Genomic DNA, 24,032 nt, shown 5'->3' with positions numbered 1-24,032 from the left:
TGAATTGAAAAGATTCTGGCAGAGAGAAGTCGTGGTAAAAACTAGGTAAAGCATTAGTCATTTAATTCAAACCTAGATTTTCGGCATGCCAAAGAAGTTTAAAGCTCTCTTTCGGAGGCTTAGAATGGATATAGTGAGCCTAAGCTGATTTCCTGGCACCAGTGAAAAAGTTCTATCTATAGACAATTTTTAGATTATATGACATTCAGGTCAAGAAACATTATTCATGTTTCTATGGGAGAGTTATCACTGTGAAGTGTTTAAAGAAGGCCTGTAATATATCCCAAGGAGAAGGAATCCAGATGCCAGACAGTATGCACTCATTTTTCTAAAAGCCTATGGGATTTCGTACCTGGAGGGTACATGGCCACTTCAGCCCCATTAGAAGTGGAACAGAATCACTACTATTGCATATAATTTCATTCCATCTCTAAAGATTTTTTTTTTTAATTTCCTGGGTCATGGACCCCTACATCTACTAAAAGTTATACATTTAGATGATGTTAGGGGATAAGGTAGTGATGATGTGTAATTTTGTTGAATTTCTGATATAAATCTAGTCTACAGATATTCTGTCACAAAGCATGCTGTATTGATTACGGGCCATTATTTTAATTTTCATGTTAAAGGCTTGTACCCCTCACTTCACAGTAATTCTTTTCAAGTTCATTTCTCTCTCCAAGACAGACCAGACTTCCAGGGTCATAAGTCTACCCAATTTTCCAAAGACAAATTCAGCTTAAAAAAGAAATTTATTAACAGCAAAGTGAAGTATTAGGAAAACCTCCACCCAGAAGAAAATCCTTGTCAAAGACTCTATCAGCTTGGGAAATACTGAAAAGCTTATCTAAACCTAAAAAGAGCAGAACAATTTGTGATTCCTAGAAAATCTTCAACTGACTTTTCTTCCTTTCTTTCTTTCTTTGTTTTTTTTTTTTAATTTGTGCTAACCTTTCTCATTTTCATTTAATGATTATGCTGGAATTAGCCTTTTCTTTTTCACACCAAATTGTCTTCTGAATAGAAGCCAAATAATTTCTTTACTCTGCATAACACTGAAAAGCCATTAGCCTAAATAGGTGAAAAGGAAATGCATTCTATCTGGTGTGTAGAAATGGAAGCCCTCCCCCTGCAAACTTATCTGAATAAAGATCAGGACTTGAAGGAAATCAACTGTTTGGCAGCAACTAAAACAAATAGAAAGTAATATAATTTTGCACATCAACTGAACATTGAATAAGCATTCTTCAAGCTTCTCTTCCAAGCCCAGCAATGTGCAATGAATTGTGAAGGAAGAGAGGTGTTACTGTCATGTATTTACAAATAACCAAGTAAGTAAACATGTGTGATCTCATTTTTATGCAAATGTGGATGGGAGGAAGTAGGAAACAATCAAACTTTAACAAATTGTGGATGTGAACCTCCATACACATCCCACCCCTATCCCACCACAATTCTGTATGCCACTTCTAGGTCTAGTTGGGAGAAAATGAAGATTAAGAAAATTCATAGATGCTAATATTTTGAAAGCAAAAAAAAAAAAATCTTTAAAAGTATGCAAGCCCCTCAATTTTAAGTGGGAAAAATTGAAGGCTAAAAGATGCATATAGAAGAGGGGCATTTCATAATCCCTGGCAAATAAAAGATGTCCAATAAATATTGATTAACTGAATTAATTTTCTAGGTGCTTGCCCTTCTCTCAACTGCAAAACAATATGTGGAATTAAAAGATATAAGAATACCTCTCACACAGTGAGAAGACACTGTCTTAGGAACCAGGAAGAGGGGTCTCACCAGACACTGAGTATGTCGGCATCTTGATCTTGGACTTCCAGCCTTCAGAACCTTGAGAAATAAACGTTTGTTGTTAAGCAAAAAAGAAAAAGAATACCTCTCACTTCTCATCACTAATACCCATAGTGGTGTTCAGGACACACTACCCCAAAATATAGCATCTTGGCATATTGAGTATCTTAAGCTGAAGGAATTTGAGAAAATGGCAGAAGCAGGAAAGTCAGTCTCATCTCCTTCTTTCCTCTCTCTTCTTCCTTAAAACAGGTCATAAAACCCTCATGTGAGAGGTGCCCTGGGAGGGAAGGAGAATCCTTATCTCTGAAGACAAAAGGACACAAAGAAGAATCCTAACAAACAGGCCTTGCTGAATTTCACCCAGTCACTACAATTACCTAGTCCTCTTTAACCTATGTTATCCCTCCATGCCTGTCGCAGCTTCATCAAACCTGGCCTAAAAATATACTGGTCTGTTTCTTTGAGTCTTCATCTCTTTATGAAGTCTCCCATGTCACATCAGAATTATACTAAATAAATCTTTTGAAATAAATTTCTAGGCCCAAGATGGAACTGCTCCTGCCCTCTCCATAGCCTTTTCTGGTAGCTATTGTTAATCCTTAATTTACAGTTTATCCTTACTTTAAAGCTAGGAAGTTCAGGTAAATTGCTCAGAGTTCATGGGAGTTGTAAGTAATTGAGTCAGAATTTAAATTCAGGTCTGTCTGACTCCAAAGCTCAACTATATCATGTCTTTCAGTGTGAAAAATAGAATAGTGCAAAAGATCTATTTAAAATGCTTAGCACACACATAAACATTTGAACAAAGATGTTTGGCGTTTGCCATCATAAATACCCTTAATGGAAGGCTCACCTGCCTTTGTTAACAAGGGAAATAACTCTGGCGATCAGTCTACATAGATACTGGGTAGATGTCGAAGCAAAAAATAAGGAAGAGAGACGTATATATCACTTTCCTAAATTCTCTGTTTTCTCCCTTATCGGCTTATAAACTATGATAAGCAGGTAATGGCCCCAAAAGATGTCCTCGTCCATGAAGCCTGTGACTGTGCTACAGTATGACAAAGGGGAATTAAAGCTGCAGATGGATATAACGCAGTGTGAAAGGAAAATCAAAATGGGGTTGCTATTGCTAAGAGAGCTCTCTAAAATGGAACTGGGAGGTCATTAAAGAAGTGTGACTTATGCACATCTCCTGGATGGAATTTGACCTTTTGACCTGATGAAGTCATCCAAAACACCTGCTAGAAACTCAAGATGCTTATGGGACCCTCACCCTAAAACAACTCATGATTCCTAAAGGACAATGATTTTCTGACTCGCATCAGAGCCAATCACAATTCTCTCCAGGCAACTTTTAACAATCTCATGACTTTTTGTCTTTAAAAGCCCCTGACTCTTTCTCTTCCTTGGAACATCCTTTCGGGACTACCAGAATAACCTGTGTCTCCTGAATTGCAATTCTTAAGATCCCAAATAAACTCTTATTTGCAGCCTCCTACATTATTTTATTGGTTGACAGTTGCTAATCACCTGACCTTAACATAGGAAGATTATCCTAGATTATCTGGATGAGCCCAATGTAATTATAAGAGCCCTTTAAAGTGTTAATGGGGAGGCAGAAGAGACAGGTTGAGAGATGTGATGGGAGAAGGACGCATCCTGCCATTTCTGGCTTTGGAGGTGAAAGGGGACCATATGCTGAGCAGTGCAGGAAGCCTCTAGAAGCTGGAAACAAACCAACAAACAAGGAAATGGATTCTTCACTAGCGCATCCACAAAAGCCTCCTGATAGCACCTTGATTTTCACCCAGTGAGATGCATGTCAGACTTCTGATCTACAGAACTGTAAGATAGTAAATTTGTGTTGTTTTCAACCACTAAGCTTGTGGCACATTGTTCCAGCAGCAATAGAAAGTGAACACAGAAGCTTACCGGTATTTCAAAAAACAGAAGCTAATCTTATCCCTTTTCTGCTGCCTAAAGTCCAGCCAGCTGCCAACTTCTTTACTCCTTTGTTTGCTAACAACTGGAGAAGTTATTGTATCACATGCTTGGGCTAATCAATGAGAAAGTGCTCAGGACTCATTTTGAGTGGCAGCTTTTCAGTTCTGTGAAAACACCATTCAAGTGTAATTTTCAAAAAGGTAGAATCATAACTCTCATACAAAAATAAAAAGAACATGTGTCAAAGATTTCATATAACTTGTTAATTAATGAAAGAACCAGTGAGATCCTAAAATCAGTTAAAAGTCCATTCGAGAAGCTGGATGTTTAGAGGCAATTTAATAAAGGTATGTTAGAGAAGATTGCTGAGTTGAATAGAAAATTGGTTAATGTCATATTCGACCATGAACCATAACCTAAATAAGGATTATGTCTTCCACTGCTGGACAGGAGCTATTTGCAGGTTTGAGTTAACCTCTGTCTCTTCAGGGTTGTAAAATAACTCAGTCAACAGGAAATCAATGCAAGGCCCAAGCCCAGCACTAAACTGAAAGAACACCTAGGAACCTCTTCCCTCTATTTCTAATCTTTGGATCATTTTTTTTTTTCAACTATAAATCCGAGTAAAGAAACTGTCAGCGTTGGCAAAGTTAGGGAGAACAGATCTCCCCATCCAAGCTCCCTGCCTGAGTTTCCCTTCCTGACTGCATTCTAGAGACATAGATGGCAGACCACCAGCAATTGCAGCAAACCTATTCTTCCCCCAGACTTCCTCAGCTTAGAAAATGGCAGTCCCAGATGTCAAGACGAAGACATGTTGGAATCATCCTTAACTCCTTTCTGTAGTTTATACCCTACATCTAAGTCCTCCATATACCGAGTATTCAACAAAAAATAGTTTGAGGACCTACTATAACACAGTCACTTTCTTCTCTCATGCATGTCCATCAGTAGACAAAACAGGCAAGAATTCTTACCTTCATGGAGCTTGCGTTCTAGTGGGGGAGAAGAACAGTAAACAAATAAAATCTAAAATCTATGGAATGTTAATGATTGCAAGTGCAATAGAGGAAAATTTTTAAATGGAAAACGTTTGGGGGAATTTGGGTATAGGGCTAGAATTTAAATACGGTTGTCAGGGAAGACCTCACAGAGAAGACGGTACTTAAGAAGAGAGATGAAGGGAAGAGAGGCAGCCATGTGTATATTTGCTCCAGGCAGAGGGATCATGTGCCAGTGCGTTAGAGGAACCATGCGGGTCAGGGAACAATACTCCAAAATATATCTCGGCATATTGAATATTTTAAGCTGAAGGTGGAAACAAGCAGGTCAGAGTGAACTTCTCCCTGCCCTTCTCTCTTGAAACAGGTTATAAACCCTCATTTGAGAAGCACTCTCCCTGTACTGTACCTGGTAAGGAACATCCTTACCTCTGAAGCCAGGGATGCCAAGAAGGGGCCGAACAAACAGGTCTTTCTGAGTTCCTCCCAGTTTTTTTCCCACATACCCTTTGACCTGTCGGATTTCTCCTAGACTGTCCACTCTTCATCAAACCTAGCATAAAAATATGTGGGTTTGGGCTTCTCTGGTGGCGCAGTGGTTGAGAGTCCGCCTGTCGATGCAGGGGACGTGGGTTCGTGCCCCGGTCCGGGAAGATCCCACATGCCACGGAGTGGCTGGGCCCGTGAGCCATGGCCGCTGAGCCTGCGCTCCGCAACGGGAGAGGCCACAACGGTGAGAGGCCCACGTACAGGAAAAAAAATGTGGGGTTAACCATTTCTACAGGTCTTCATTTCCTTATGAAGGCTCCCTAGTCACATCAAAATTATATTAAATAAACGTGTATGCTTTTCTTCTGTTAATCTGTCAGTTTAACTTTCAGACCCAGCCAGGAACCTCAAAAGGATCAAGGAAACTCTTCCCTCCCCTACAGGAAGAGCAAGCGCAGTGTGTCTGGACCAGAGTGAGACAGGAAGAGAGGAGAGGGAGTGAGGTCAGAGGTGTAAAGAAGTGTGGGAGTGCCAGGGGAGGACTGGAGGAGGGAGGGAGGAAGCAAATAATGATTGTAAAACCTGACATCAGCTTTTACTCTGGCTGAGAAATGTTGGGAGGATTTGAGTAGAGGAGTAATAGGATCTGATATACAGTTTTTAACAGGATGGCTCTGGCTGCCGTGATAAGAACAGGCATGAGAGACAGGGATGGGGACCAGTCAGGAAGCATCTGCAGTAGAGTGGAGTGATAACAGTGAAAGAGGTGAGAAGTGGTCAGGTACTGGATATATTCTGAAGCTAGGGCCAATAGGATTTACTGACGTAATGGATGTGGGATGCGAGAAAAAGAAAGAAAACAAAGGTACCTCCAAGGATTGGGGCCTAAGAATAGACCTTAGAGGTTATTCTATAAGAGGCTGCGTAGAGCTGCCATATTCGTCTTTAACAATTGCATAGTATTCCCTTGTGTAACTATGTTGAATAGGCATCTTTGTTATATAATATAGATACATTGATAAACATTTTTGTTATTTGTAATATTTTACAGCCACAATATTCTTAAACATGTATCAATACACATAGATGCAAGCATAACTGTAAAATGAATTCCTTAAAGTGTAATTGTTAGGTCAAAATATGTGCACGTTTTATATTTCAGTAACTATTGCAAAATTGCTGTTCATAGATGTTGTACTCTTATATTTTGTTAAGTGGGTAAATTAATGCTGGAAGCCAGAATTAGAGATAATCCTGGATCTCCTTATAGAGATGAGTCAGGGCAAGGATGGCAGGTGAAAATGTCATCTCATTCATGGTATAGTAGAAAAACGATTTAAAAACCTCAGTTTTAGATGACTTCTTATCTAAGCCTTGTAATTTTATAGTTGTCTTTTTCTATCTTTTTAACTTTTTTCTCTTTCTCTCTGCCTTTCTAACCCTCCATGCACACTCCCACCAATCCACTCACCTCCACACACACACAGAAAACATGTCTCCTGTGGACACTTGTTAACTAAAGTTAAGCTATACCTCCCACAAAAAGATGATGTGTTGTCAATAGAATACACACTTTTTTTTTTTTTTTTAGAATACACACTTTTGATAGGTTTTTTTTTTTTTTTTGGCCACATCACGCAGCTTGTGAGATCTTAGCTCCCCGACCAGGGATCGAACCTGGGCCCCTGGCCGTGGAACCACGGAGTCCTAACCACTGGACCTCTGGGGAATTCCTTGATAGTTTTTTTTTCCCCCAATATTTATTTATTTATTTGGCTGCTCCTGATCTTCACTGTGGCATGTGGGATCTAGTTCCTTGACCAGGGATCGAAGCTGGGCCCCCTGCATTAGGAGCTCGGAGTCTTAGCCACTGGACCACCAGGGAAGTCCCTCCTTGATAGTTTTGTTTATAGTAATAAATTTATGCTGAGCCTTTTGTTTTTCTTGAACCAACATGATACATTTACAAGATGCTGGTTAGGGTTAGAAGTATATTATTTGACCATGAATGAGTTTTCTGCCCATAAACCTGCACATAAACCAAAATTGCTAAATGAAAAGGCAAGCCCAAATGGATTCTGGCATCATTAGCAGTAGCGGGAAATTTGAGAGTATTGCTTCCAGGAGCTATCTGGGTATGCTCAGCTTTAGTAATTCTAAATACTACATAAAAATAAATACTTTACAACAGATTCAACCATTTGCCCAATAAGTTCAAAGTTGACATATGGATGAAGAGAAGTTTAGATTTTTGAAGCCACTAACTGTAATATCACATGAATGGTCAGTATGTCTCATTTTTGTACTGAGAACAATGTGTAATGATGACCCAAGTAGAGAAAGCAACAACATTGATCCTAGGCAGGGTATGGCTTCTGTAGCCTAATGGCTTGGTGGTCCTGCTAAGGGTGATTATTTTACTGTCTGAGTGTCATATAGGTAGTCTGATTTCTTAATTTTGAATATGTAGGGGAGAAAAAACTTCCCTCTACCCTCTTAAGTTCTGTAACTGGAACCTGTAAATTAGGCTGACAAAGACAGATTAACAGGAGAAAATGTTTGTTTCATATGCACATGACCGGAAGGGCTCACAGAAAAGAACTGAAAAATCCCAAAAAGCAGTTAGGTCTGGTAGCTTATATACCATTTTAACAAAGGACAATAGATTTGTAGAGAAATAAGACAAAGAAAAAAAGGTTTGGGCTTCTAGGGGCGGTAAATTGTAAGAAGGTAAATATATTGAGGAAACCAATGGAAAATAAGGGTTACTTTATTTATTTATTGGTTTGGCCCTGCCACGAGGCTTGCGAGATCTTAGTTCTCCAACCAGGGATTGAACCCGGGCCCTCTGCAGTGAAAGTGCAGAGTCCTAACCACTGGACCGCCAGGGAATTCCCAATAAGGGTTACTTTAATAAGATATGTTTGTGTAGACCCATCTTGATACCATCTTTCTCTTATTGTCTCTAGTGATTGAGAGTTGTTCTCTTCTTCCTGGTATGGGAGAGGAAGTGGGATGCCTTCACAAAGGGACATTTATGCCCTGATTTTAGACAGATAAGGCGAGTGTGGAGAGCTTTTCTTACATCTGTGGTTTCTCAATTGCCTTCAGCTGGAAACAATCCTTATATCAAAGTGGCATATTTTGTAGTGACATATTCTTTTTTTTTTTTTTGGCCACGCCATGCGGCTTGAGGGATCTTAGTTCCCTGACCAGGGATTGAAACTGGACCACAACGGTGAAAGCACTGAGTCCTAACCACTGAACCACCAGGGAATTCCCTGTAGTGGCATATGTTAATAACTTTCAGATGCAGCACTTATAAAACCTGAATCCATATACCTGAATCTATAATTCTTTGCACAAATAACACCCTTTAGAGAATTAGTAAATATTTCCTGTGATTTAATTATTTTACTCTGTTCAAGGTATTTTACTAGGCATTATGGATGTACTAAGATGAACAAGAAGATTCATTCATTTCAAGCAACTTAATAGTTAGGAAACAAAGTCAGGTATATATATTAAGTCTGTGGTTAAGGGCATGAATTGGGAGATTGGGACTGACATGTATACACTACTATGTATAAAATAGATAACTAATGAGAACCTACTGTATAGCACAGGGAACTCTACTCAATGCTCTGTGGTGACCTAAATGAGAAGGAAATCCAAAAAAGAGGGGGTATATATATACGTATAGCTGATTCACTTTGCTGTACAGTAGAAACCAACACAGCATTGTAAAACAACTATACTCCAATAAAAACTTTTAAAAAAGGGCTTCCCTGGTGGCGCAGTGGGAGAGGCCACAGCAGTGAGGCCCGCGTACCGCAAAAAAAAAAAAAAGAAAAAAAAAGAAAAGTATTGGCTTACACAGTGGTAGTTCAGTGGAACTGAGAAGGAGCTCTTCAGTATTATTGAGGAGAGGAAGTTCATGAAATCGAGTAATCCTTCAACATTACCAAGAAAGGGGTCTGGGGTAGAGAAGGAAAGAGAACATCTTGATGAAAATTCTCCTCTCCCTAATGTCTTTTTTTCCATTCTTTAATGTATTTTCTTATTTATCCTTTATGCTTTTCATCCCTCTTTTTTTTTTTTTTTTTTTGTACTTCTCTTTTTTCTTGTATTTCCTTTATCCTACCTACTTTTCCTTTCTCACCTATTCCATCAGGGAACTTAAGAGAGGACAAAGAAGTATCAAAGTAGCAGAATAGATGAAGATAGACCAACCATGGCTGTTTCTTTTACGCAGGCCTCTCACTGTTGTGGCCTCTCCCATTGCGGAGCACGGGCTCCGGACGCGCAGGCTCAGTGGCCATGGCTCACGGGCCCAGCCGCTCCGCGGCATATGGGATCTTCCCAGACCGGGGCACGAACCCGTGTCCCCTGCATCGGCAGGCGGACTCCCAACCACTGCGCCACCAGGGAAACCCCGTGGCTGTTTCTTGATAGAAGGCAGTACTGTTACACACATAGACTGACATTATTCTTATCTGTGATTTATTGCACTAACTGCCTAAGGCTCTTATAGTCTAAGTCACATGCTTCTACCTTGAATACACATTAGAGTAGTCCCATAGCTTCTTGCGGGGGTGGTGGGGGGTGGGGGGGCTTCATTTTCCTTCCCTATTTTCTCATTTCCCTCCCACCTCAACTTATTTTCCCTTCTATTCATTTTCTCCTTAATGGAAAGTCTTCTTAAATCATGACTATCTGAATGGACACCTCAAATAACCACTTCAGATTTAAGTGTGAAGTGGTAGAGTGGAAAACTGGATAAAATCCAGAGAGATTAGGTTGGTGTTTAATGGCCATTTCCTATTATTTATATCATAGTTACTGTAGAACATATATTTTGGTACCTCTCATCTAAAAAACACAAGAGTTCCCAGTGCTGGTTGTTCATATCTGACCTTGGTTAATATGTGGTACACAGTTCATTTATTAAGTAAATATTCTTGAGCACGTACTATGTGGAAGAAACTTGTCAGGCACTGAGGGGTCAAAGATAAATAAATCTGACATGGTTCCTGTCCTGAAGGGTTTATAGTCTAGTAGGAAACATCATGAAGACAAACACAAAAGTACGAGAGACATGAGCAATGCCAAAGGTGTGGCTGAAGTGCTAGGGTAGCCTAAGGGAATACTTGTAGTGCTAAAGCTCAAGGATACCCCAGAAGAGGTGGCTCCTCAGTTGGGTTTTGGGAAAAAGAAGGCCATAGACAAAATTTTAAGATGCAGTGGAGGAAAGTTGGGTGACCTCCACAGCTGAATGACCTTGATTGTGTCAGTTGAGTTTATTAAACAAATATTTATCTATTTATTTTTTTAATATTTATTTATTTGGTTGTGCCGGGTCTTAGTTGCGGCAAGTGGGCTCCTTCGTTGCGGCATGTGAACTCTTAGGTGCAGCATGCAAGATCTAGTTCCCTGACCAGGGATGAAACCCCAGCCTCCTGCATGGGGAGCGCGGAGTCTTAACCACTAGACCACCAGGGAAGTCCCTGACTGGCTGTTCTTTATGACAAATGTACTCACCTTGCTTCTGAGTGTGACACGCCAACACCTGGCTTCTATCCTTTCAGGAACTTATCGTTCTGAGTGCCGTCAGAGGATCCAGTTTTGAACGGCACCTCCAATCTTCAGCCCATGCCTGCAACTGCAGCCACCACTTAGCTCCTCCATGATTCGGGTGCCTCACTCAACAAAGCACTCCTAGCACTTTGGTAAACAAAAGGTGCTCCGTATCTCCCCATGGACCACTTCTCTGAACTAGCTGATCCCTTCTTCAACTATCTACCATGGCAGTTCTGTCATTTCTGCTCCTCTTACTGTGGGCATCACTGTCCTCCACCGCCATCGTGGTGGTATTTTTTGTACCATCTCCTGATATCCTTACCTGGGTATAAAATCCTGTATCGTCAGAAAGTACCCCCATATTGATAGACTCTCCTTTATTCGACCTATGTTCTAGATCCCTTGATTCAGCACCTCAGAATTTATCTCATGTGCACTCTCCTGGCTTCTGCTGGTTTAAGATCCTACAGCTTCTTCTGGGTATAATCTTGTTCTTCCATTAGCAGGCCCAGCACTTCCCCAGTCAGACTGTTATGTGACTTAACCCTAGTTATTGGGCAGGAGAGAAATAAGGGACACAGGCTGAGAGGACCACGTGCTGTCTCAAAAGGTAGACGCCTCTGTCTCCTCTTTAAGCAAGGGAGAAATGATAGCATTTAACAGAGAGGAGATGGAAATTTTCAGGCCCTGAGAATTCAGGGGCATCTAGAAATTGAAAATTTTTGAGGGCATCAATTGTGATATCTCCATCCCAATGTCTCAGGGTCCCAGTCCTTCCCAAACAGTGCTTTGACCTTGGCATACCAGACCTGCAATGGCTGAGAGTTCAACCATCTGTGGAGCTGTTCAACCTTCCTCTTATGACAAAGCCCATATTCAGATTTTCCTGCCCTTGGGCTGAAAATTTTTATATCTTGCCAAGAGGCCTTCTGACTTCATACTTGGCATTTAATTGCTTATTAATCACGCTTAACATGCAATTATCTCTCTCCAAAACATCGTTGCTCCTCATCAAAAGCCATCCAATTCCACTGCGCTTGTAAATACTATTTCCACTTCTTGATGCCTGGTACGGTACAGATGTTATGACTTGGATGAACCTTGAAAACATTATGCTAAGTGAAAAAAGCCAGTCACAAAAGTCCACATATTATGTGATTACATTCATATGAAAGTTCAGAATAAGAAAATCTATGGAGACAGAAAGTAGAATAATGGTTAACTAGAAAAGATATACGCATCCCTATGTTCATTGCAGCATTATTTAAAATAACCAAGATACGGAAGCAACCTAATTTTGCTATCCATCGGTGGATGAATGAATAAAGAAGATGTGGAAGGTACAAGCGCTATAGGAACAGAGATTCCTTAGGGGCGATTTACTGATTAGAATAGAAAACACAACTTGAAGGCCACAACCTGCAGGACTAGTGGAAGTTCTCCAGGCAGAAGAGATAGAAAGGCTTTCCAACAGCGGGATAAAAAGCACATATCAAAATTATCAGAGAGCGTAGTTAGGGAACTAAAAGTTGTCTGGTATTCCTGAAGAAGGAAGTATTAAGTTGGAAGGCCAAAATTGGAGCTAGAGGGGCAGAAAGGGAAAGTCTCCTGTGCCACAAAAATGAAGTAGAACTTTATTCCTAGGAGTCCCTAAAGGATTTTAAGTGAGGGAAAGACATAGTCAGATTAGGATTTTAAATAGATATTTCTGGAAGCACATCACCTGAAACAATTAGACACTCAGACGTGTTAGTTGAATGAACAGGGACAGCCATGTGTACAGAGAATATACAATATGTAATAATACACTTAGTGGTGGAGGAATGTTCCGAGATGGGGGAGCAGGAACAGGGTTTTTTCCAACAGTCTGGATGATGTGATACAAATTTGAGTCAGGGCTTCAGGAAGAGGGATGAAAAGTTCTGTGTGCTCTAAATTCGCCTCTTGTATATTTTGTTTATTAGGTAGGGCTCTTTCCTGATACTGCTTCCCTCCCTCAATCCTGTTTCCCACTAAATCCATGATGAAGAATGGGACTTAAGGGAGAAGGGAAAGCCATCTCAATTAACTTTTTTTTTTAATTTTTAAAATTTATATTTATTTTTGGCTGTGTTGGGTCTTCGTTGCTGCACGCGGGCTTTGTCTAGTTGCAGCGAGCCAGGGCTACTCTTCCTTGTGGTGTGTGGGCTTATAATTTCTCATTGTGGTGGCTCCTCTTGTTGAGCAACACAGGCTCTAGGCACGTGGGCTTCAGTAGTTGTGGCTCACAGGCTCTAGAGCTCAGGCTCAGTAGTTGTGGCGCACGGGCTTAGTTGCTCTGTAACATGTGGGATCTTCCTGGACCAGGGCTCAAACCCGTGTCCCCTGCATTGGCAGGGGGATTCTTAACCACTGTGCCACCAAGGAAGCCCCTCAATTAACTATTGTTTTTTTAAATAAATTTATTTATTTTTGGCTGCGTTGGGTCTTTGTTGCTCCGCGCGGGCTTTCTCTTGTGCCGAGCGGGGGCTACTCTTCGTTGCGATGCGCGGGCTTCTCATTGCGGTGGCTTCTCTTGCTGTGGAGCACGGACTCTAGGTACGTGGGCTCTAGAATACAGGCTCAGTAGTTGTGGTGCACGGGTTTAGTTGCTCTGCGGCATGTGGGATCTTCCCGGGACCAGGGCTCGAACCCACGTCCCCTGCATTGGCGGGCGGATTCTTAACGACTGTGCCACCAGGGAAGTCCCCTCAATTAATTATTGTTAAGAGAAGAAATGTTGGCGAATCCTGGGTTCTGAATTCTTTTCCCTTCCTCTGTGGGTTAAATGTTGACACTCCCTTTCCTTCTCTCCCCTTCTCTTTTCAGTTCCCTGGCTAATCCGGTCTTTTTCTTCAGCTATTGACTTGAGCCTTTATATCCCACGGGCCTCACAAATCCTCGAAGTCAATGTATGAAACTGAACACACAATTTTCCGTCCTTCTATATCTCTGCCTGAATGGATGGAACCACCCACATAGTTGACGAGATGCAGAACATGCCACCCCCAAATATGCCACTTTGGCATAAGGATTGTTTTGAGCTGAAGGCCATTAAGAAGCTGCAGATTCAGGAGGAACTCTCTGCCCTCCCCCTTTCTGCCTAAAAGCAGGGCATAAATTTCCCATTCAGAGCTGCCTCTCCTCCCCTCTCCCACACCAGGAGGAAAACAACATATCACAGGAGATAGAAAGTGGCAATGACTTGTATCTGCCTAAACAAATCTTAAAATAACCCTCATCTCCTATTCCTTTTGCCCATATATTTACCTTCCCACAATTGACAACCCCTAGAAGCCCAAAGCCCTCCTCCTTTGTTTTGCCATTTCTCTCAAATTAGGCTTGACTGCTTCTTTGGGTTTTCCCTTTTTTCCTGTGAAGCAGTGATGTGCACAGGAGATAAGCCTTTTCTCCTGTTAATCTGTCTTTTGCCAACTTAATTCTCAGGCCCCAGTCACTGAATCTACGTAGGTAGGGGAAAAGATTTTCCTCTCTTACAGTCTACAGCCCACAGTCTAGAATCCTGACAGTTTCCCAGACTCTTCCCTGACTCTCTTGTTTTACATCCAATCAGTCATTGACAGGAGTGAGCTTTATCTGAGCCCTGCCCTCCTGGAAGACAGGCTGGTTAGGAAATCCCACCATCCTTTTGTTTTCCAAGCCCCCATACCTTTTGTGTCAGGGAAAACAGCTAACTGTAAAGGATCGCACTGCTCTTATATATTCCATGAAAAGACTCATGTCTGCCCTTGCTCATGACTCCAGTAAGATCCAGTCATGACTCCTTAAGTTTTCCTACCTCTGTAAAACCTCAGAGCCCTTTTCCTTTCCATGAGATGCTCTTCATTAATGAACATGTTCTCTATTGCAACAGCCTGAATAAAACCATCTGCATAATTGTCTGGTGCGTTTTGTCTTTGATATCACTGTGTCTTCCTGAGGCTGTCTCCTCAGTGAGTAATTCTGAACATGCCCCCTCCTCTTAACCCCCACTGCCAGTCCACCAGCTCTTACTTGGACTGTTGCAGTGCCTCCTGCACTTCAGGACTTCAGCTTTCGAGGACTTCAGCTTTACTCTTCTCTACTCCATTCTTCACTCTGTTGCTAGAATGATCTTTTTTTTTAAAAATATATTTATTTATTTGGTTGCGCTGGGTCTTAGTTGCAGCACACGGGATCGTTTAATTGCAGCATGCGGAATCTAGTTCCCTGACCAGGGATCAAGCCTGGGCCCCCCGCATTGAGAGTGCAGAATCTTAACCACGGGACCACCAGGGAAGTCCCTAGAATAATCTTTCTAAAAAGCAATTCGTGACCTAACTTCTCTCTACTTACGCACAGACACACACAGACACACAGACACACACACACACACACACACACATCATCATCATCATCATCCAGGAGTACATTGAACTACTCTGGGGAAATACCAGCCTTCTTCTACCGCTTGGCCTTTCGCACATAGCTCACTCTGCCCAAACTTGCTCCCTTGTTTTCTGGTTGCCACTCATCCAGCTCAGGGACCAACATGGAGAAGCCTTTTCTGATCACCCCGCCGCCTCAGTCTGGGAAGGTGCCTCTCCTAGGTACTCCCATAGCTTTATGTACATTTTTCTATCATTATTTTTTTGTCTCACTATATCATGACTGTTGATTTGGGTTTTTTTTCTCACTCCAATAGTCTGTGAGCTCCTTGAAGATAGAAACCTTACTTTTTTAAAAAAATAAATTTATTTATTTTATTTATTTATTTTTGGCTGCATTGGGTCTTCGTTGTTGCGCGCAGGCTTTCTCTAGTTGAGGTGAGTGGGGGCTACTCTTCGTTGTGGTGCGCGGGCTTCTCATTGCGGTGGCTTCTCTTGTTGCGGAGCACGGGCTCTAGGCGCGCGGGCTTCAGTAGTTGTGGCACACGGGCTCAGTAGTTGTGGCTCGCAGGTTTAGCTGCTCCACGGCACGTGGGATCTTCCGGGACCAGGGCTCGAACCCATGTCCCCTGCATTGGCAGGCAGATTCTTAACCACTGTGCCACCAGGGAAGTCCCAGAAACCTTACTTTATTTATCTCTGTATTCCCAGGCCTGGCAAAGTACCTGGCATATAATAAATGCCTGTATTGAATACTTAACTATAAATATTAGAACACTGTCACTTTAATGCTAAACACTACTTAAACCTTAAAATCACCTTGCTTCTCAAATATGCACAAACGTTTATATTTCAGTAAGTTGAAGAATGTAAATTTTCTCATGAACATTCTTTTTTTCAGTGTAGTTGATAATATTAAATCATAAGATATTCTTTCAACCCCAAAGACACAAGAATAGTTTTTGTAATCATCTGATGTTTTTTTGGCCAGATATAACTTCTTAAATCTTGAGGACCACCACCTCCTTCCATTGCAAAAAAAATGGGAAGTTTTGGCAGGAGCTACAGACCCAAAAGTACAGAGGGGTGGGGCTTTCACTGTGTGGGAGGAGCATTCATGACTGCTCTCTTTTCTCTAGAGTTCTCTGTTCTCTTCCCATCATACCGAAGGGTAAGGCAGGCTTAGGGATGACCTCCTTTGGGTATGTTCCCCATCTTCTCTCACTTTGGGAACTCCTAAGAGGAGCAGGGCAAAGTCTAGGGTGGAGGAGGTAAGGAACAAATAGTTTATGCAAGTGTGGCCTTGGGTTTAGGGAAATATCTACATCATGGACTTACTTTTCCCTGACTCTTTTGGTCAGAGTTTCTGATCTAAGAGGAACAAGATCAGTGTTTGGACATCCAAGGTAAAAGGGTGTAATTACCTAGAGAATCGTCTCTGTTTAAATATCACTATTCGCTCCCCAACCCCCACCCCATTGCCTCCAAACTTGTTTCCAAAACAAAAACATTGCCCCAAGGAAGAGTTTACACCATGATAGGTACCCCAAGTGGGAAAAGGCTGGGGGGATCAGGCCGGAGAAAAGTAGAGATGATAGGGAATTGTGGCCAGCCACTTTTCTTGTTATCAATCACTGCTTGCCCTGCAGTGACAGACTGGCTGAACACAGCCCCTTAATTAGGATTCTCTTTGGACCTCTCTCTGAATACTTGACTCGATTCTTTGCGAAGTCTGGGTCAAAAGGTTTAAGGAAGAAGCCAAGTCGTGAGTTTTTGTTAAAGAATAACCATATCTTTAAACAGAACCTTTGGTAACCACAGAAATATGCACAGAGTCGAGCACACAGATTTTCTTTTCAAAGAAAAGAAAAAAATCTTTTTAGTCTATTCCCAAAGACCTAAATTACATCTTCCCTTAGATTTAACCTCCAGGAAGACATTTTTATCTTCCCTGGAACACCCTCTACACCATCTCCTCTCTGGAGAGTCTCCTAAATGGCTCAACAGAATGGTTAAACCAATGACCCTACCCCAAGGAGCTTTCCCATATAATTCCTCCTTTGTGTGATGATTCCTAGCCCATCCTTCCCAGCCCTTTATTCCGGCACCTGTGCATCTGTGAAGTCATAGAAAGTAGCTGAGGTTCAGGCCTACTCATCTGTTACCCACTCACTAGTCAATCAGAGTGTTAAAGAGAAAAACCACAGGCCCAAAATGGTGTCACCTGTGCTAAAGCCCCTGATACCAAACCTAGATTTAATACCTGACCTAACTGCCATTTCCACCTTCCCCAGGAATGTAATCCTAATCAACTAGTCTGGAGTTTTCCAGTCAGCACCAACAAGGTCATCTGCCACGTGGGCCTTCTCCATCCCCCAGAGGAAGAAGAGGCAATCTATGCCGTAAAACCCTTGCCATTCCCTCCCCCTCAGTCCCCCCAAAAAGATGTCGTGGCCTAAAAAAAATTCTTTCTTTTCTTTTGCTAATAGCTCCTTTGCCCTACCCTTCTTTATATAAAAATCTTCAATTTTGTACAACCCCTTGGAGCACCCTTCTGGTTGCTAGACGAAATGCTGCTCAATTCATAAATCACCTAATAGAGGCCATTCAATCTTCAATTTTATTTGGTTGCTTTTTTTTTTTTTTTTTAATTTTTTGGCCACACCACGTAGCATGTGGGATCTTATTTCCATGACCAGGGATTGAACACAAACCCCCTGCAGTGGAAGTGTGGAGTCTTAACCACTGGACTGCCAGGGAAGTCCTGCATTTTGTTTTTTAACAAGGGAAACCAAATTGTTTGATCGAACGGGTTCTGCTTTAAGAGACTGAAGAATGCTGTCCAGTAATGTCGTGGAGAATTCATTTAGTCTCTTTCCATCTTCTACCCTGGAGGGAAAAAACAAAGACAGAAGAAATTATGATACACAGAAAGTCTTCACAATTATAGAGGAGTTTTTTCCTGACTAGAAAAAAAAAAAAATCTCACAAAACACATGATGGGATTATTAGAGTATTATCTCAGGGAAGTAGAATCAGGTAATCTTTACTTTTGTCTTAGTATTTTTATATAAAAAGATATATAATGTAATAATTAGGAAAATTTTCATCCAAAAAAAGAAAATACTGTTTTTAAAAATCACATAGAACTCCTCACACAAATGCCACTATTAACTTTTTCTGATGTGAACTATGGAGATGATTATTCTCTCTTCAAGAGTTTAGGACATATTGTACAACAACTATACCTCAGTTTTTTTTAATAAAAGAGGTCAGGACAAAAAAGGAAAGGCCACTTTATCAAAAATAAGCTTCCAAAAGATAATACCCTTAACTCAGAAGAACGTCTCCTTAACTTCTGAATACTGCCACCCTAACCCAAAAGCCCAGCCTTCTTTCTTCTGGGCTTACCTCATTCACAGGGATCAGAATATTGAATTGTTGCCTGTTCATCTGTAAAATTAAATGACATATATTATTATATTGTAGGCCTAATACATTCAGAGAGAAAATACTACATAAAAGTTACTGCTTTAACCCTCTTCAAAAGATTTCTACAGGTTATGAGCACATTCAGAATTACAGCAAGTTTCCAGTGACTAATATTTGCACACTTGTAGTAAATTAGTCATTGCAGCAAAAATATTAAGAATAGTTAGTCTTTAGAGAACATCGTTCTTTCAGTCTATGGACCACGTTGTATAAAATATGTCTAGTGCAGAAGACTTTTTTAAGTGGCATATAATTGAATTAAAATGCTTTAGGAGATCAGATAATATAATTATGTGCACTTGGCTTGGAAAGGAGTATCTGTAAAATTAAGAAAGATATCATGAAGAATGAAGTAGAAGTATGTTGCAAGATGCAGATAAATCTTGGCCATCACCTGGTAGGTAGTAGTCATAGACTTTGATGGTTGCTGGTTTGAGGTTGGTGACCAACAGGCTTTGGCTGATGGTGAAGGTATAGATCTGAGTCTCCTTAATAAGCTGTGGGGAAGACAGACAAACATCACATTAAAACAAAAGTGAAAATACCATCTCTGTCAGGTGGAGGTTAAAAGACTCTTGCTGTCTTCACACAGATTTCCTGAAGCCCTTCTACCTCCGCTCTATGCCACTCCTCCTAATATTGCCTCCTGCTGTCTTCCTGGCTTTTTCTTTCTTTTTTTTTTTTTTTTGCGGTATGCGGGCCTCTCACTGCTGTGGTCTCTCCCGTTGCAGAGCACAGGCTCCAGATGCACAGGCTCAGCGGCCATGGCTCACGGGCCGAGCCACTCCGTGGCATGTGGGATCTTCCTGCACCGGGGCACGAACCCACGTCCCCTTCATCGGCAGGCAAACCCTCAACCACCGCGCCACCAGGGAAGCCCCTGGCTTTTTCTTCTTAGCATCTTACCGCTTCCTGGCCCTTCTGTAAAATGGGTCTGTTCCTGGTCTACTCTAACCCGTGGCTCCTCCACTAAATTAAGTGAAGTGGCCAAAGGAATGGAGGCTTCCACTTCACTCCAACACCTGTATGTTCCCGATCGCCTTTCTCTCTTCATTAAGGTCTCTGATCAAATGACGTCTCCTCAGAGAGGCCTTTCCTGACCACCTTACTTTATCTATTTATGTTTTTAAGATTTTTTTGACATGGACCAGTTTTAAAGTCTTTATTGAATTTGTTACAATATTGCTTCTGGGTTTATTTCTGTTTTGGTTTTTTGGCCATGGCATGTTGGATCTTAGCTCCCCCGACCAGGGATGGAACCCGCACCCCCTGCATTGGAAGGCAGAGTCTTAACCACTGGGCCGTCAGGGAAGTCCCCTGACCACGTTACTTTAAAACAATCACATCCTGGCCTACCCCCACCACACTCCTGCATAGTACTGATTACTACTAAAATTATTCCTGAATATGTGTGTGTGTGTGTGTGTGTGCACATATACGTGTACTTTTAAAATTTGCATATTGCTTGTCTCTCCATTAGAATATCAAACACATGAAGGCAGGGGTCATGTCTACTGTTTTTACTGCTGCATCTCTATCACGTCGAAGAGTATCTGGCATATATTGGTGGCTCAATAAGTATTTGTTGAATAAGTGAATAAATGGAGAGTTCAAAACAATTGCATAAATTAATCTAATATAAAAAGAAAATAAGATTTATGTTGTAAATTTATGTATTTATTTACTTTTTTATTTTTGCTGCACAGCGTGGCTTGCAGGATCTTAGTTTCCCAACCAGGCATCAAACCTGTGACTCCTGCAGTGGAGCAGTGGAGTCCTAACCACTGGACTGCCAGGGAAGTCCCTATGTTGTAAATTAAGATAGGAAGTTAGAAACACCTAATTGGAAGATACTTCCAAAGAGATTTCTTTAGATATAGTGCTTCTAAAAGCATGGTCCAGGAACTCTCAGGGATCCTTAAGACTGTATCTGGCAGCCTGTGAGATCAGAATTCTTTTTGGAATAATACTAAGACATTATTTGCCTTTTTCACTCTCATTCTCTTTCACTATACTAGTGTAAGGGGGCTACCTGATGTGTGATATTGCAACAGATTGAATGCAGAAGCAGACGGGAGAATTTCACTCTCTTTGATTAAGCTAAATATTAAAGCAAAAACATAAAACAATCTGCTATTCTTATTTTGTTTGTTTTGGGAAATACATTTTTCATAAAATGTTATATTAAAATGTAGTGAGTTTATTTTTGTTGTTTTTAAATGACAATAAATATTTTAATATTTTTCTCAGTTTTAATTTCTAATAAGTTAAATGTCAATAGATGTAACCCACATCACCACAAGCTCTTTGAGGTCATTTACAAGTAGAGAGGGGTCCTGGAAAAAAATCTTCAGAACCACTGTTCTCGTTGAACATTTAGTTACCATAAAGATTTAAAGTAAATGACTAATATAAACCAAAAGAAAGCTGGGATAGCAGCCTTAATATCTGACCAAATAGAATCTAAGGCAAAAAAAAAAAAAAAAAAAAAAAGTGCATGTGTACGTAGAAATCTAAAGTAGAGAAATATATATATATATATATATATATATATATACACACACACACACATATAATTAGTGTAAAAGAAGCACAGTGTATACTAATAAAAGGAAAACTGAAAAATATATGTTTATAACATATACATACCTAATTATATAGTTGAAAAATATATCAAGAAACAACTGACAGAATTGCATAGATAAATGGGTAAAGGACAAATCAATAATTGTAATTAGAAATTCTAACAAGCCCTTTTCCAAAACTGATAGATTGAGCAGAAAAATAAGCAGAGATAACAAAGACATGAACAACAGAAATAATCGTCTTGGACTTTTAGATCTAGATCAAATCCATACCCAAAAGAAAGGGAATGGACATTCTTTTGGAGCACACAATGAATATTTCCAAAAAAGATCATATATTAGGTCACAAAAGAAACTTCTATGCATTTCAGAGGCTCACTATCATGATCTCAGACCATAATGCAATAAAATTAGAAATTAGTAACAAAAAGATGGCTTTAAATATCCCATGAATTTCCCCAAAAATTAAGATATAGAACTAAATGGTAATAAAAACAATGCTTGTCGGGCCTCCCTGGTGGCGCAAGTGGTTGAGAGTCCGCCTGCCGATGCAGGGGATACGGGTTCGTGCCCCGGTCTGGGAGGATCCCATATGCCGCGGAGCGGCTGGGCCCGTGAGCCATGGCCGCTGAGCCTGCGCGTCCGGAGCCTGCGCGTCCGGAGCCTGTGCTCCGCAACGGGGGAGGCCACAACAGTGAGAGGCCCGCATACCGCAAAAAAAAAAAAAAAAAAAAAAAAAAAAAAAAAAAAACAATGCTTGTCAAAAATTGTGGGACAAAGACAGAGTATACTTAGAGGGAAATTTATAGTTCATATTCATCAGAAAACAAGAAAGACTAAAAATAAACAAATCGGCATTCAACTTAAGAAGTTAGACAAAGAATAACAAAAAATGTCCTTTCCTCTTCCCTTCAGCCCAAAATAAAGAAAAGAAATAATGAAGAAATTAATGAAACAGACCCCCCAAACCAAGCAAGCAAATAACAAAAAACAACAGAGAAGAGGAATAAAACCAAGAATAACTTGTTAAATGTGAATCAGATTGTCCTCTGGTGATGCTGATCAAGAGAAAAGGGGAGAAGATACATAGGAAAAGGAAATAGTCACAGATATAATCATGACGATTGGCTTTTAGACCATTCGACTTGATGTCTCAGATTAGAAGCTGACAAAGCTGGCTGGATACAGTGACCGGCCTGCCACTGCAGTCTCAGGAATGGCGTCATGGAAATGAGAATCCCCAGGTGCTACTCCCAGCTTGAACACTGACAAACAGGATGACTTGACAAGCACACTCACTCTATCAATTCAGCCTCAGCCTCCTTACATAGAAGGAGGGGTGCCGTGTGAGACTCAAAGAAGGTGTGTATGAAAGCATCATAAACTTTGCAAAATGTTTAAACAACTACAATATCATGATTTCAGGGTTTTTCCCGATACACTAGCCAGAGTTGTCTCCAAAGAAACTATACAGGACTTACCCTAAAGAACCACCCCCTGGCAGATAAACCACAGTTAGATGAATTAGTTGGTGTGGGAGCAGAAAACATTACTAACAACAGTAAATTTTAATTGGAGATAGTCTTGTCTGTCAGTTATATAATAATGCCACCTTTCTTCCTTGTGCTAAATAGAGTATGATGAAATAAGCATCGTAACAGTTTTTAGAATACTGCTAGTCCTTGAGAACTCCTTATTTGGTTGAAATGAAAAGTTACATACAATGTCTAATGAAAATTAATTAACATTAACATTACATTATAAAATAATCATAATAATTGCTAATGTTTATTGAGGGTTTACTCCATACCAGGTACAATTCCAAATATTTTTTCATGTCTTAAATCACTTAATTCTTTCAACCACTCTGTGAGATAGGTAACTATTTTTACCACTACCCACCCTCATTCTACAGATGAGGAAACAATCATTCAACAATTGCAGCCAATGTCAGAAACAGGATTTTAACCCAAGCACTCTGGCATCAGAGCCTCAGCTACTAACCACTCTGTTATTCTCCAGAGCTGTCATGTTGCATGTGGGTATTAAGCACTTGAAATGTAGCCAGTCAGAAGTGAGATGTGCTGTCAGTGTAAAACACGTACTGGATTTCAAAGATGTAGTAAGAAAAAAAAAATGTACAGACCTCATTCACACTTTTGTATATTAATTGCATGGTGAAATAAAAAAACATTTTGGGTATATAGAATTGAATAAAATATATAATTAAATTAATTTTATCTGTTTCTCTTTAATTTTTTAAATGTGGCTACTAGAAATTTTTAAATAACACAGATGGCTCCCATTCTGTATCTGTTAGATAGTGCTGTCCTGGAGATGCAAAGGGGTATTTTACAGTACGCCAGTGGAGTTCATCTTGTGGTTGTGAACTCCGTCTCCCAGGTTCATCGTCCTCGTGTATGTGACAGTAGGACATGTACATTAGAAGGGAAGCTGAAAAGACACCTAAGTGATCAAGCTCTTTGGTTCGGTTCCTGATCCCTACCTTTTCCAAGTAGATGGTGACTGTGTCAGGTCCAGATTCAACCTTCTTCACCAGTGGTTGCTGGAGAAGCTGAATAAGAAAGGAGAAAAAAAAGGAGACTGAGAGCCAGAGCCTTCCCTATCCCCTAGAGTAATCTTCCAAAACTCTGCCATGGTTGCAGAAACAATATATACTGTGGAAAAGGTAAGAAAAAGGAACCAAGACTATAACAGGTTCCACATCATATATCCGGTGCACC

The 24,032-nt window shown here is 40.7% G+C and overlaps 1 protein-coding gene across 1 annotated transcript in view; it reads right to left on the bottom strand.

The window, feature by feature from the left end:
- Positions 1-18,021: 18,021 nt before the first annotated feature.
- Positions 18,022-24,032, bottom strand: part of A2ML1 (alpha-2-macroglobulin like 1) — a 43,731-nt gene continuing 37,720 nt past the window's right edge. Inside the window, exons 33-36 of the mRNA XM_060112843.1 lie at positions 23,795-23,863; positions 19,098-19,200; positions 18,623-18,664; positions 18,022-18,100 (exon numbers count right to left, since the gene is read on the bottom strand). Of these exons, the coding sequence (XP_059968826.1) occupies positions 18,624-18,664; positions 19,098-19,200; positions 23,795-23,863 (213 nt within the window). The 3' untranslated portion in view covers positions 18,022-18,100; position 18,623. The remainder of the gene's footprint in view (positions 18,101-18,622; positions 18,665-19,097; positions 19,201-23,794; positions 23,864-24,032) is intronic.

This window comes from Mesoplodon densirostris, chromosome 11 (genome assembly GCF_025265405.1).
Source record: "Mesoplodon densirostris isolate mMesDen1 chromosome 11, mMesDen1 primary haplotype, whole genome shotgun sequence".
NCBI lineage: Eukaryota > Metazoa > Chordata > Mammalia > Artiodactyla > Ziphiidae > Mesoplodon > Mesoplodon densirostris.
Note: the sequence above shows the minus strand (reverse complement) of the source record. Positions and strands in the feature narration are given on the sequence as shown.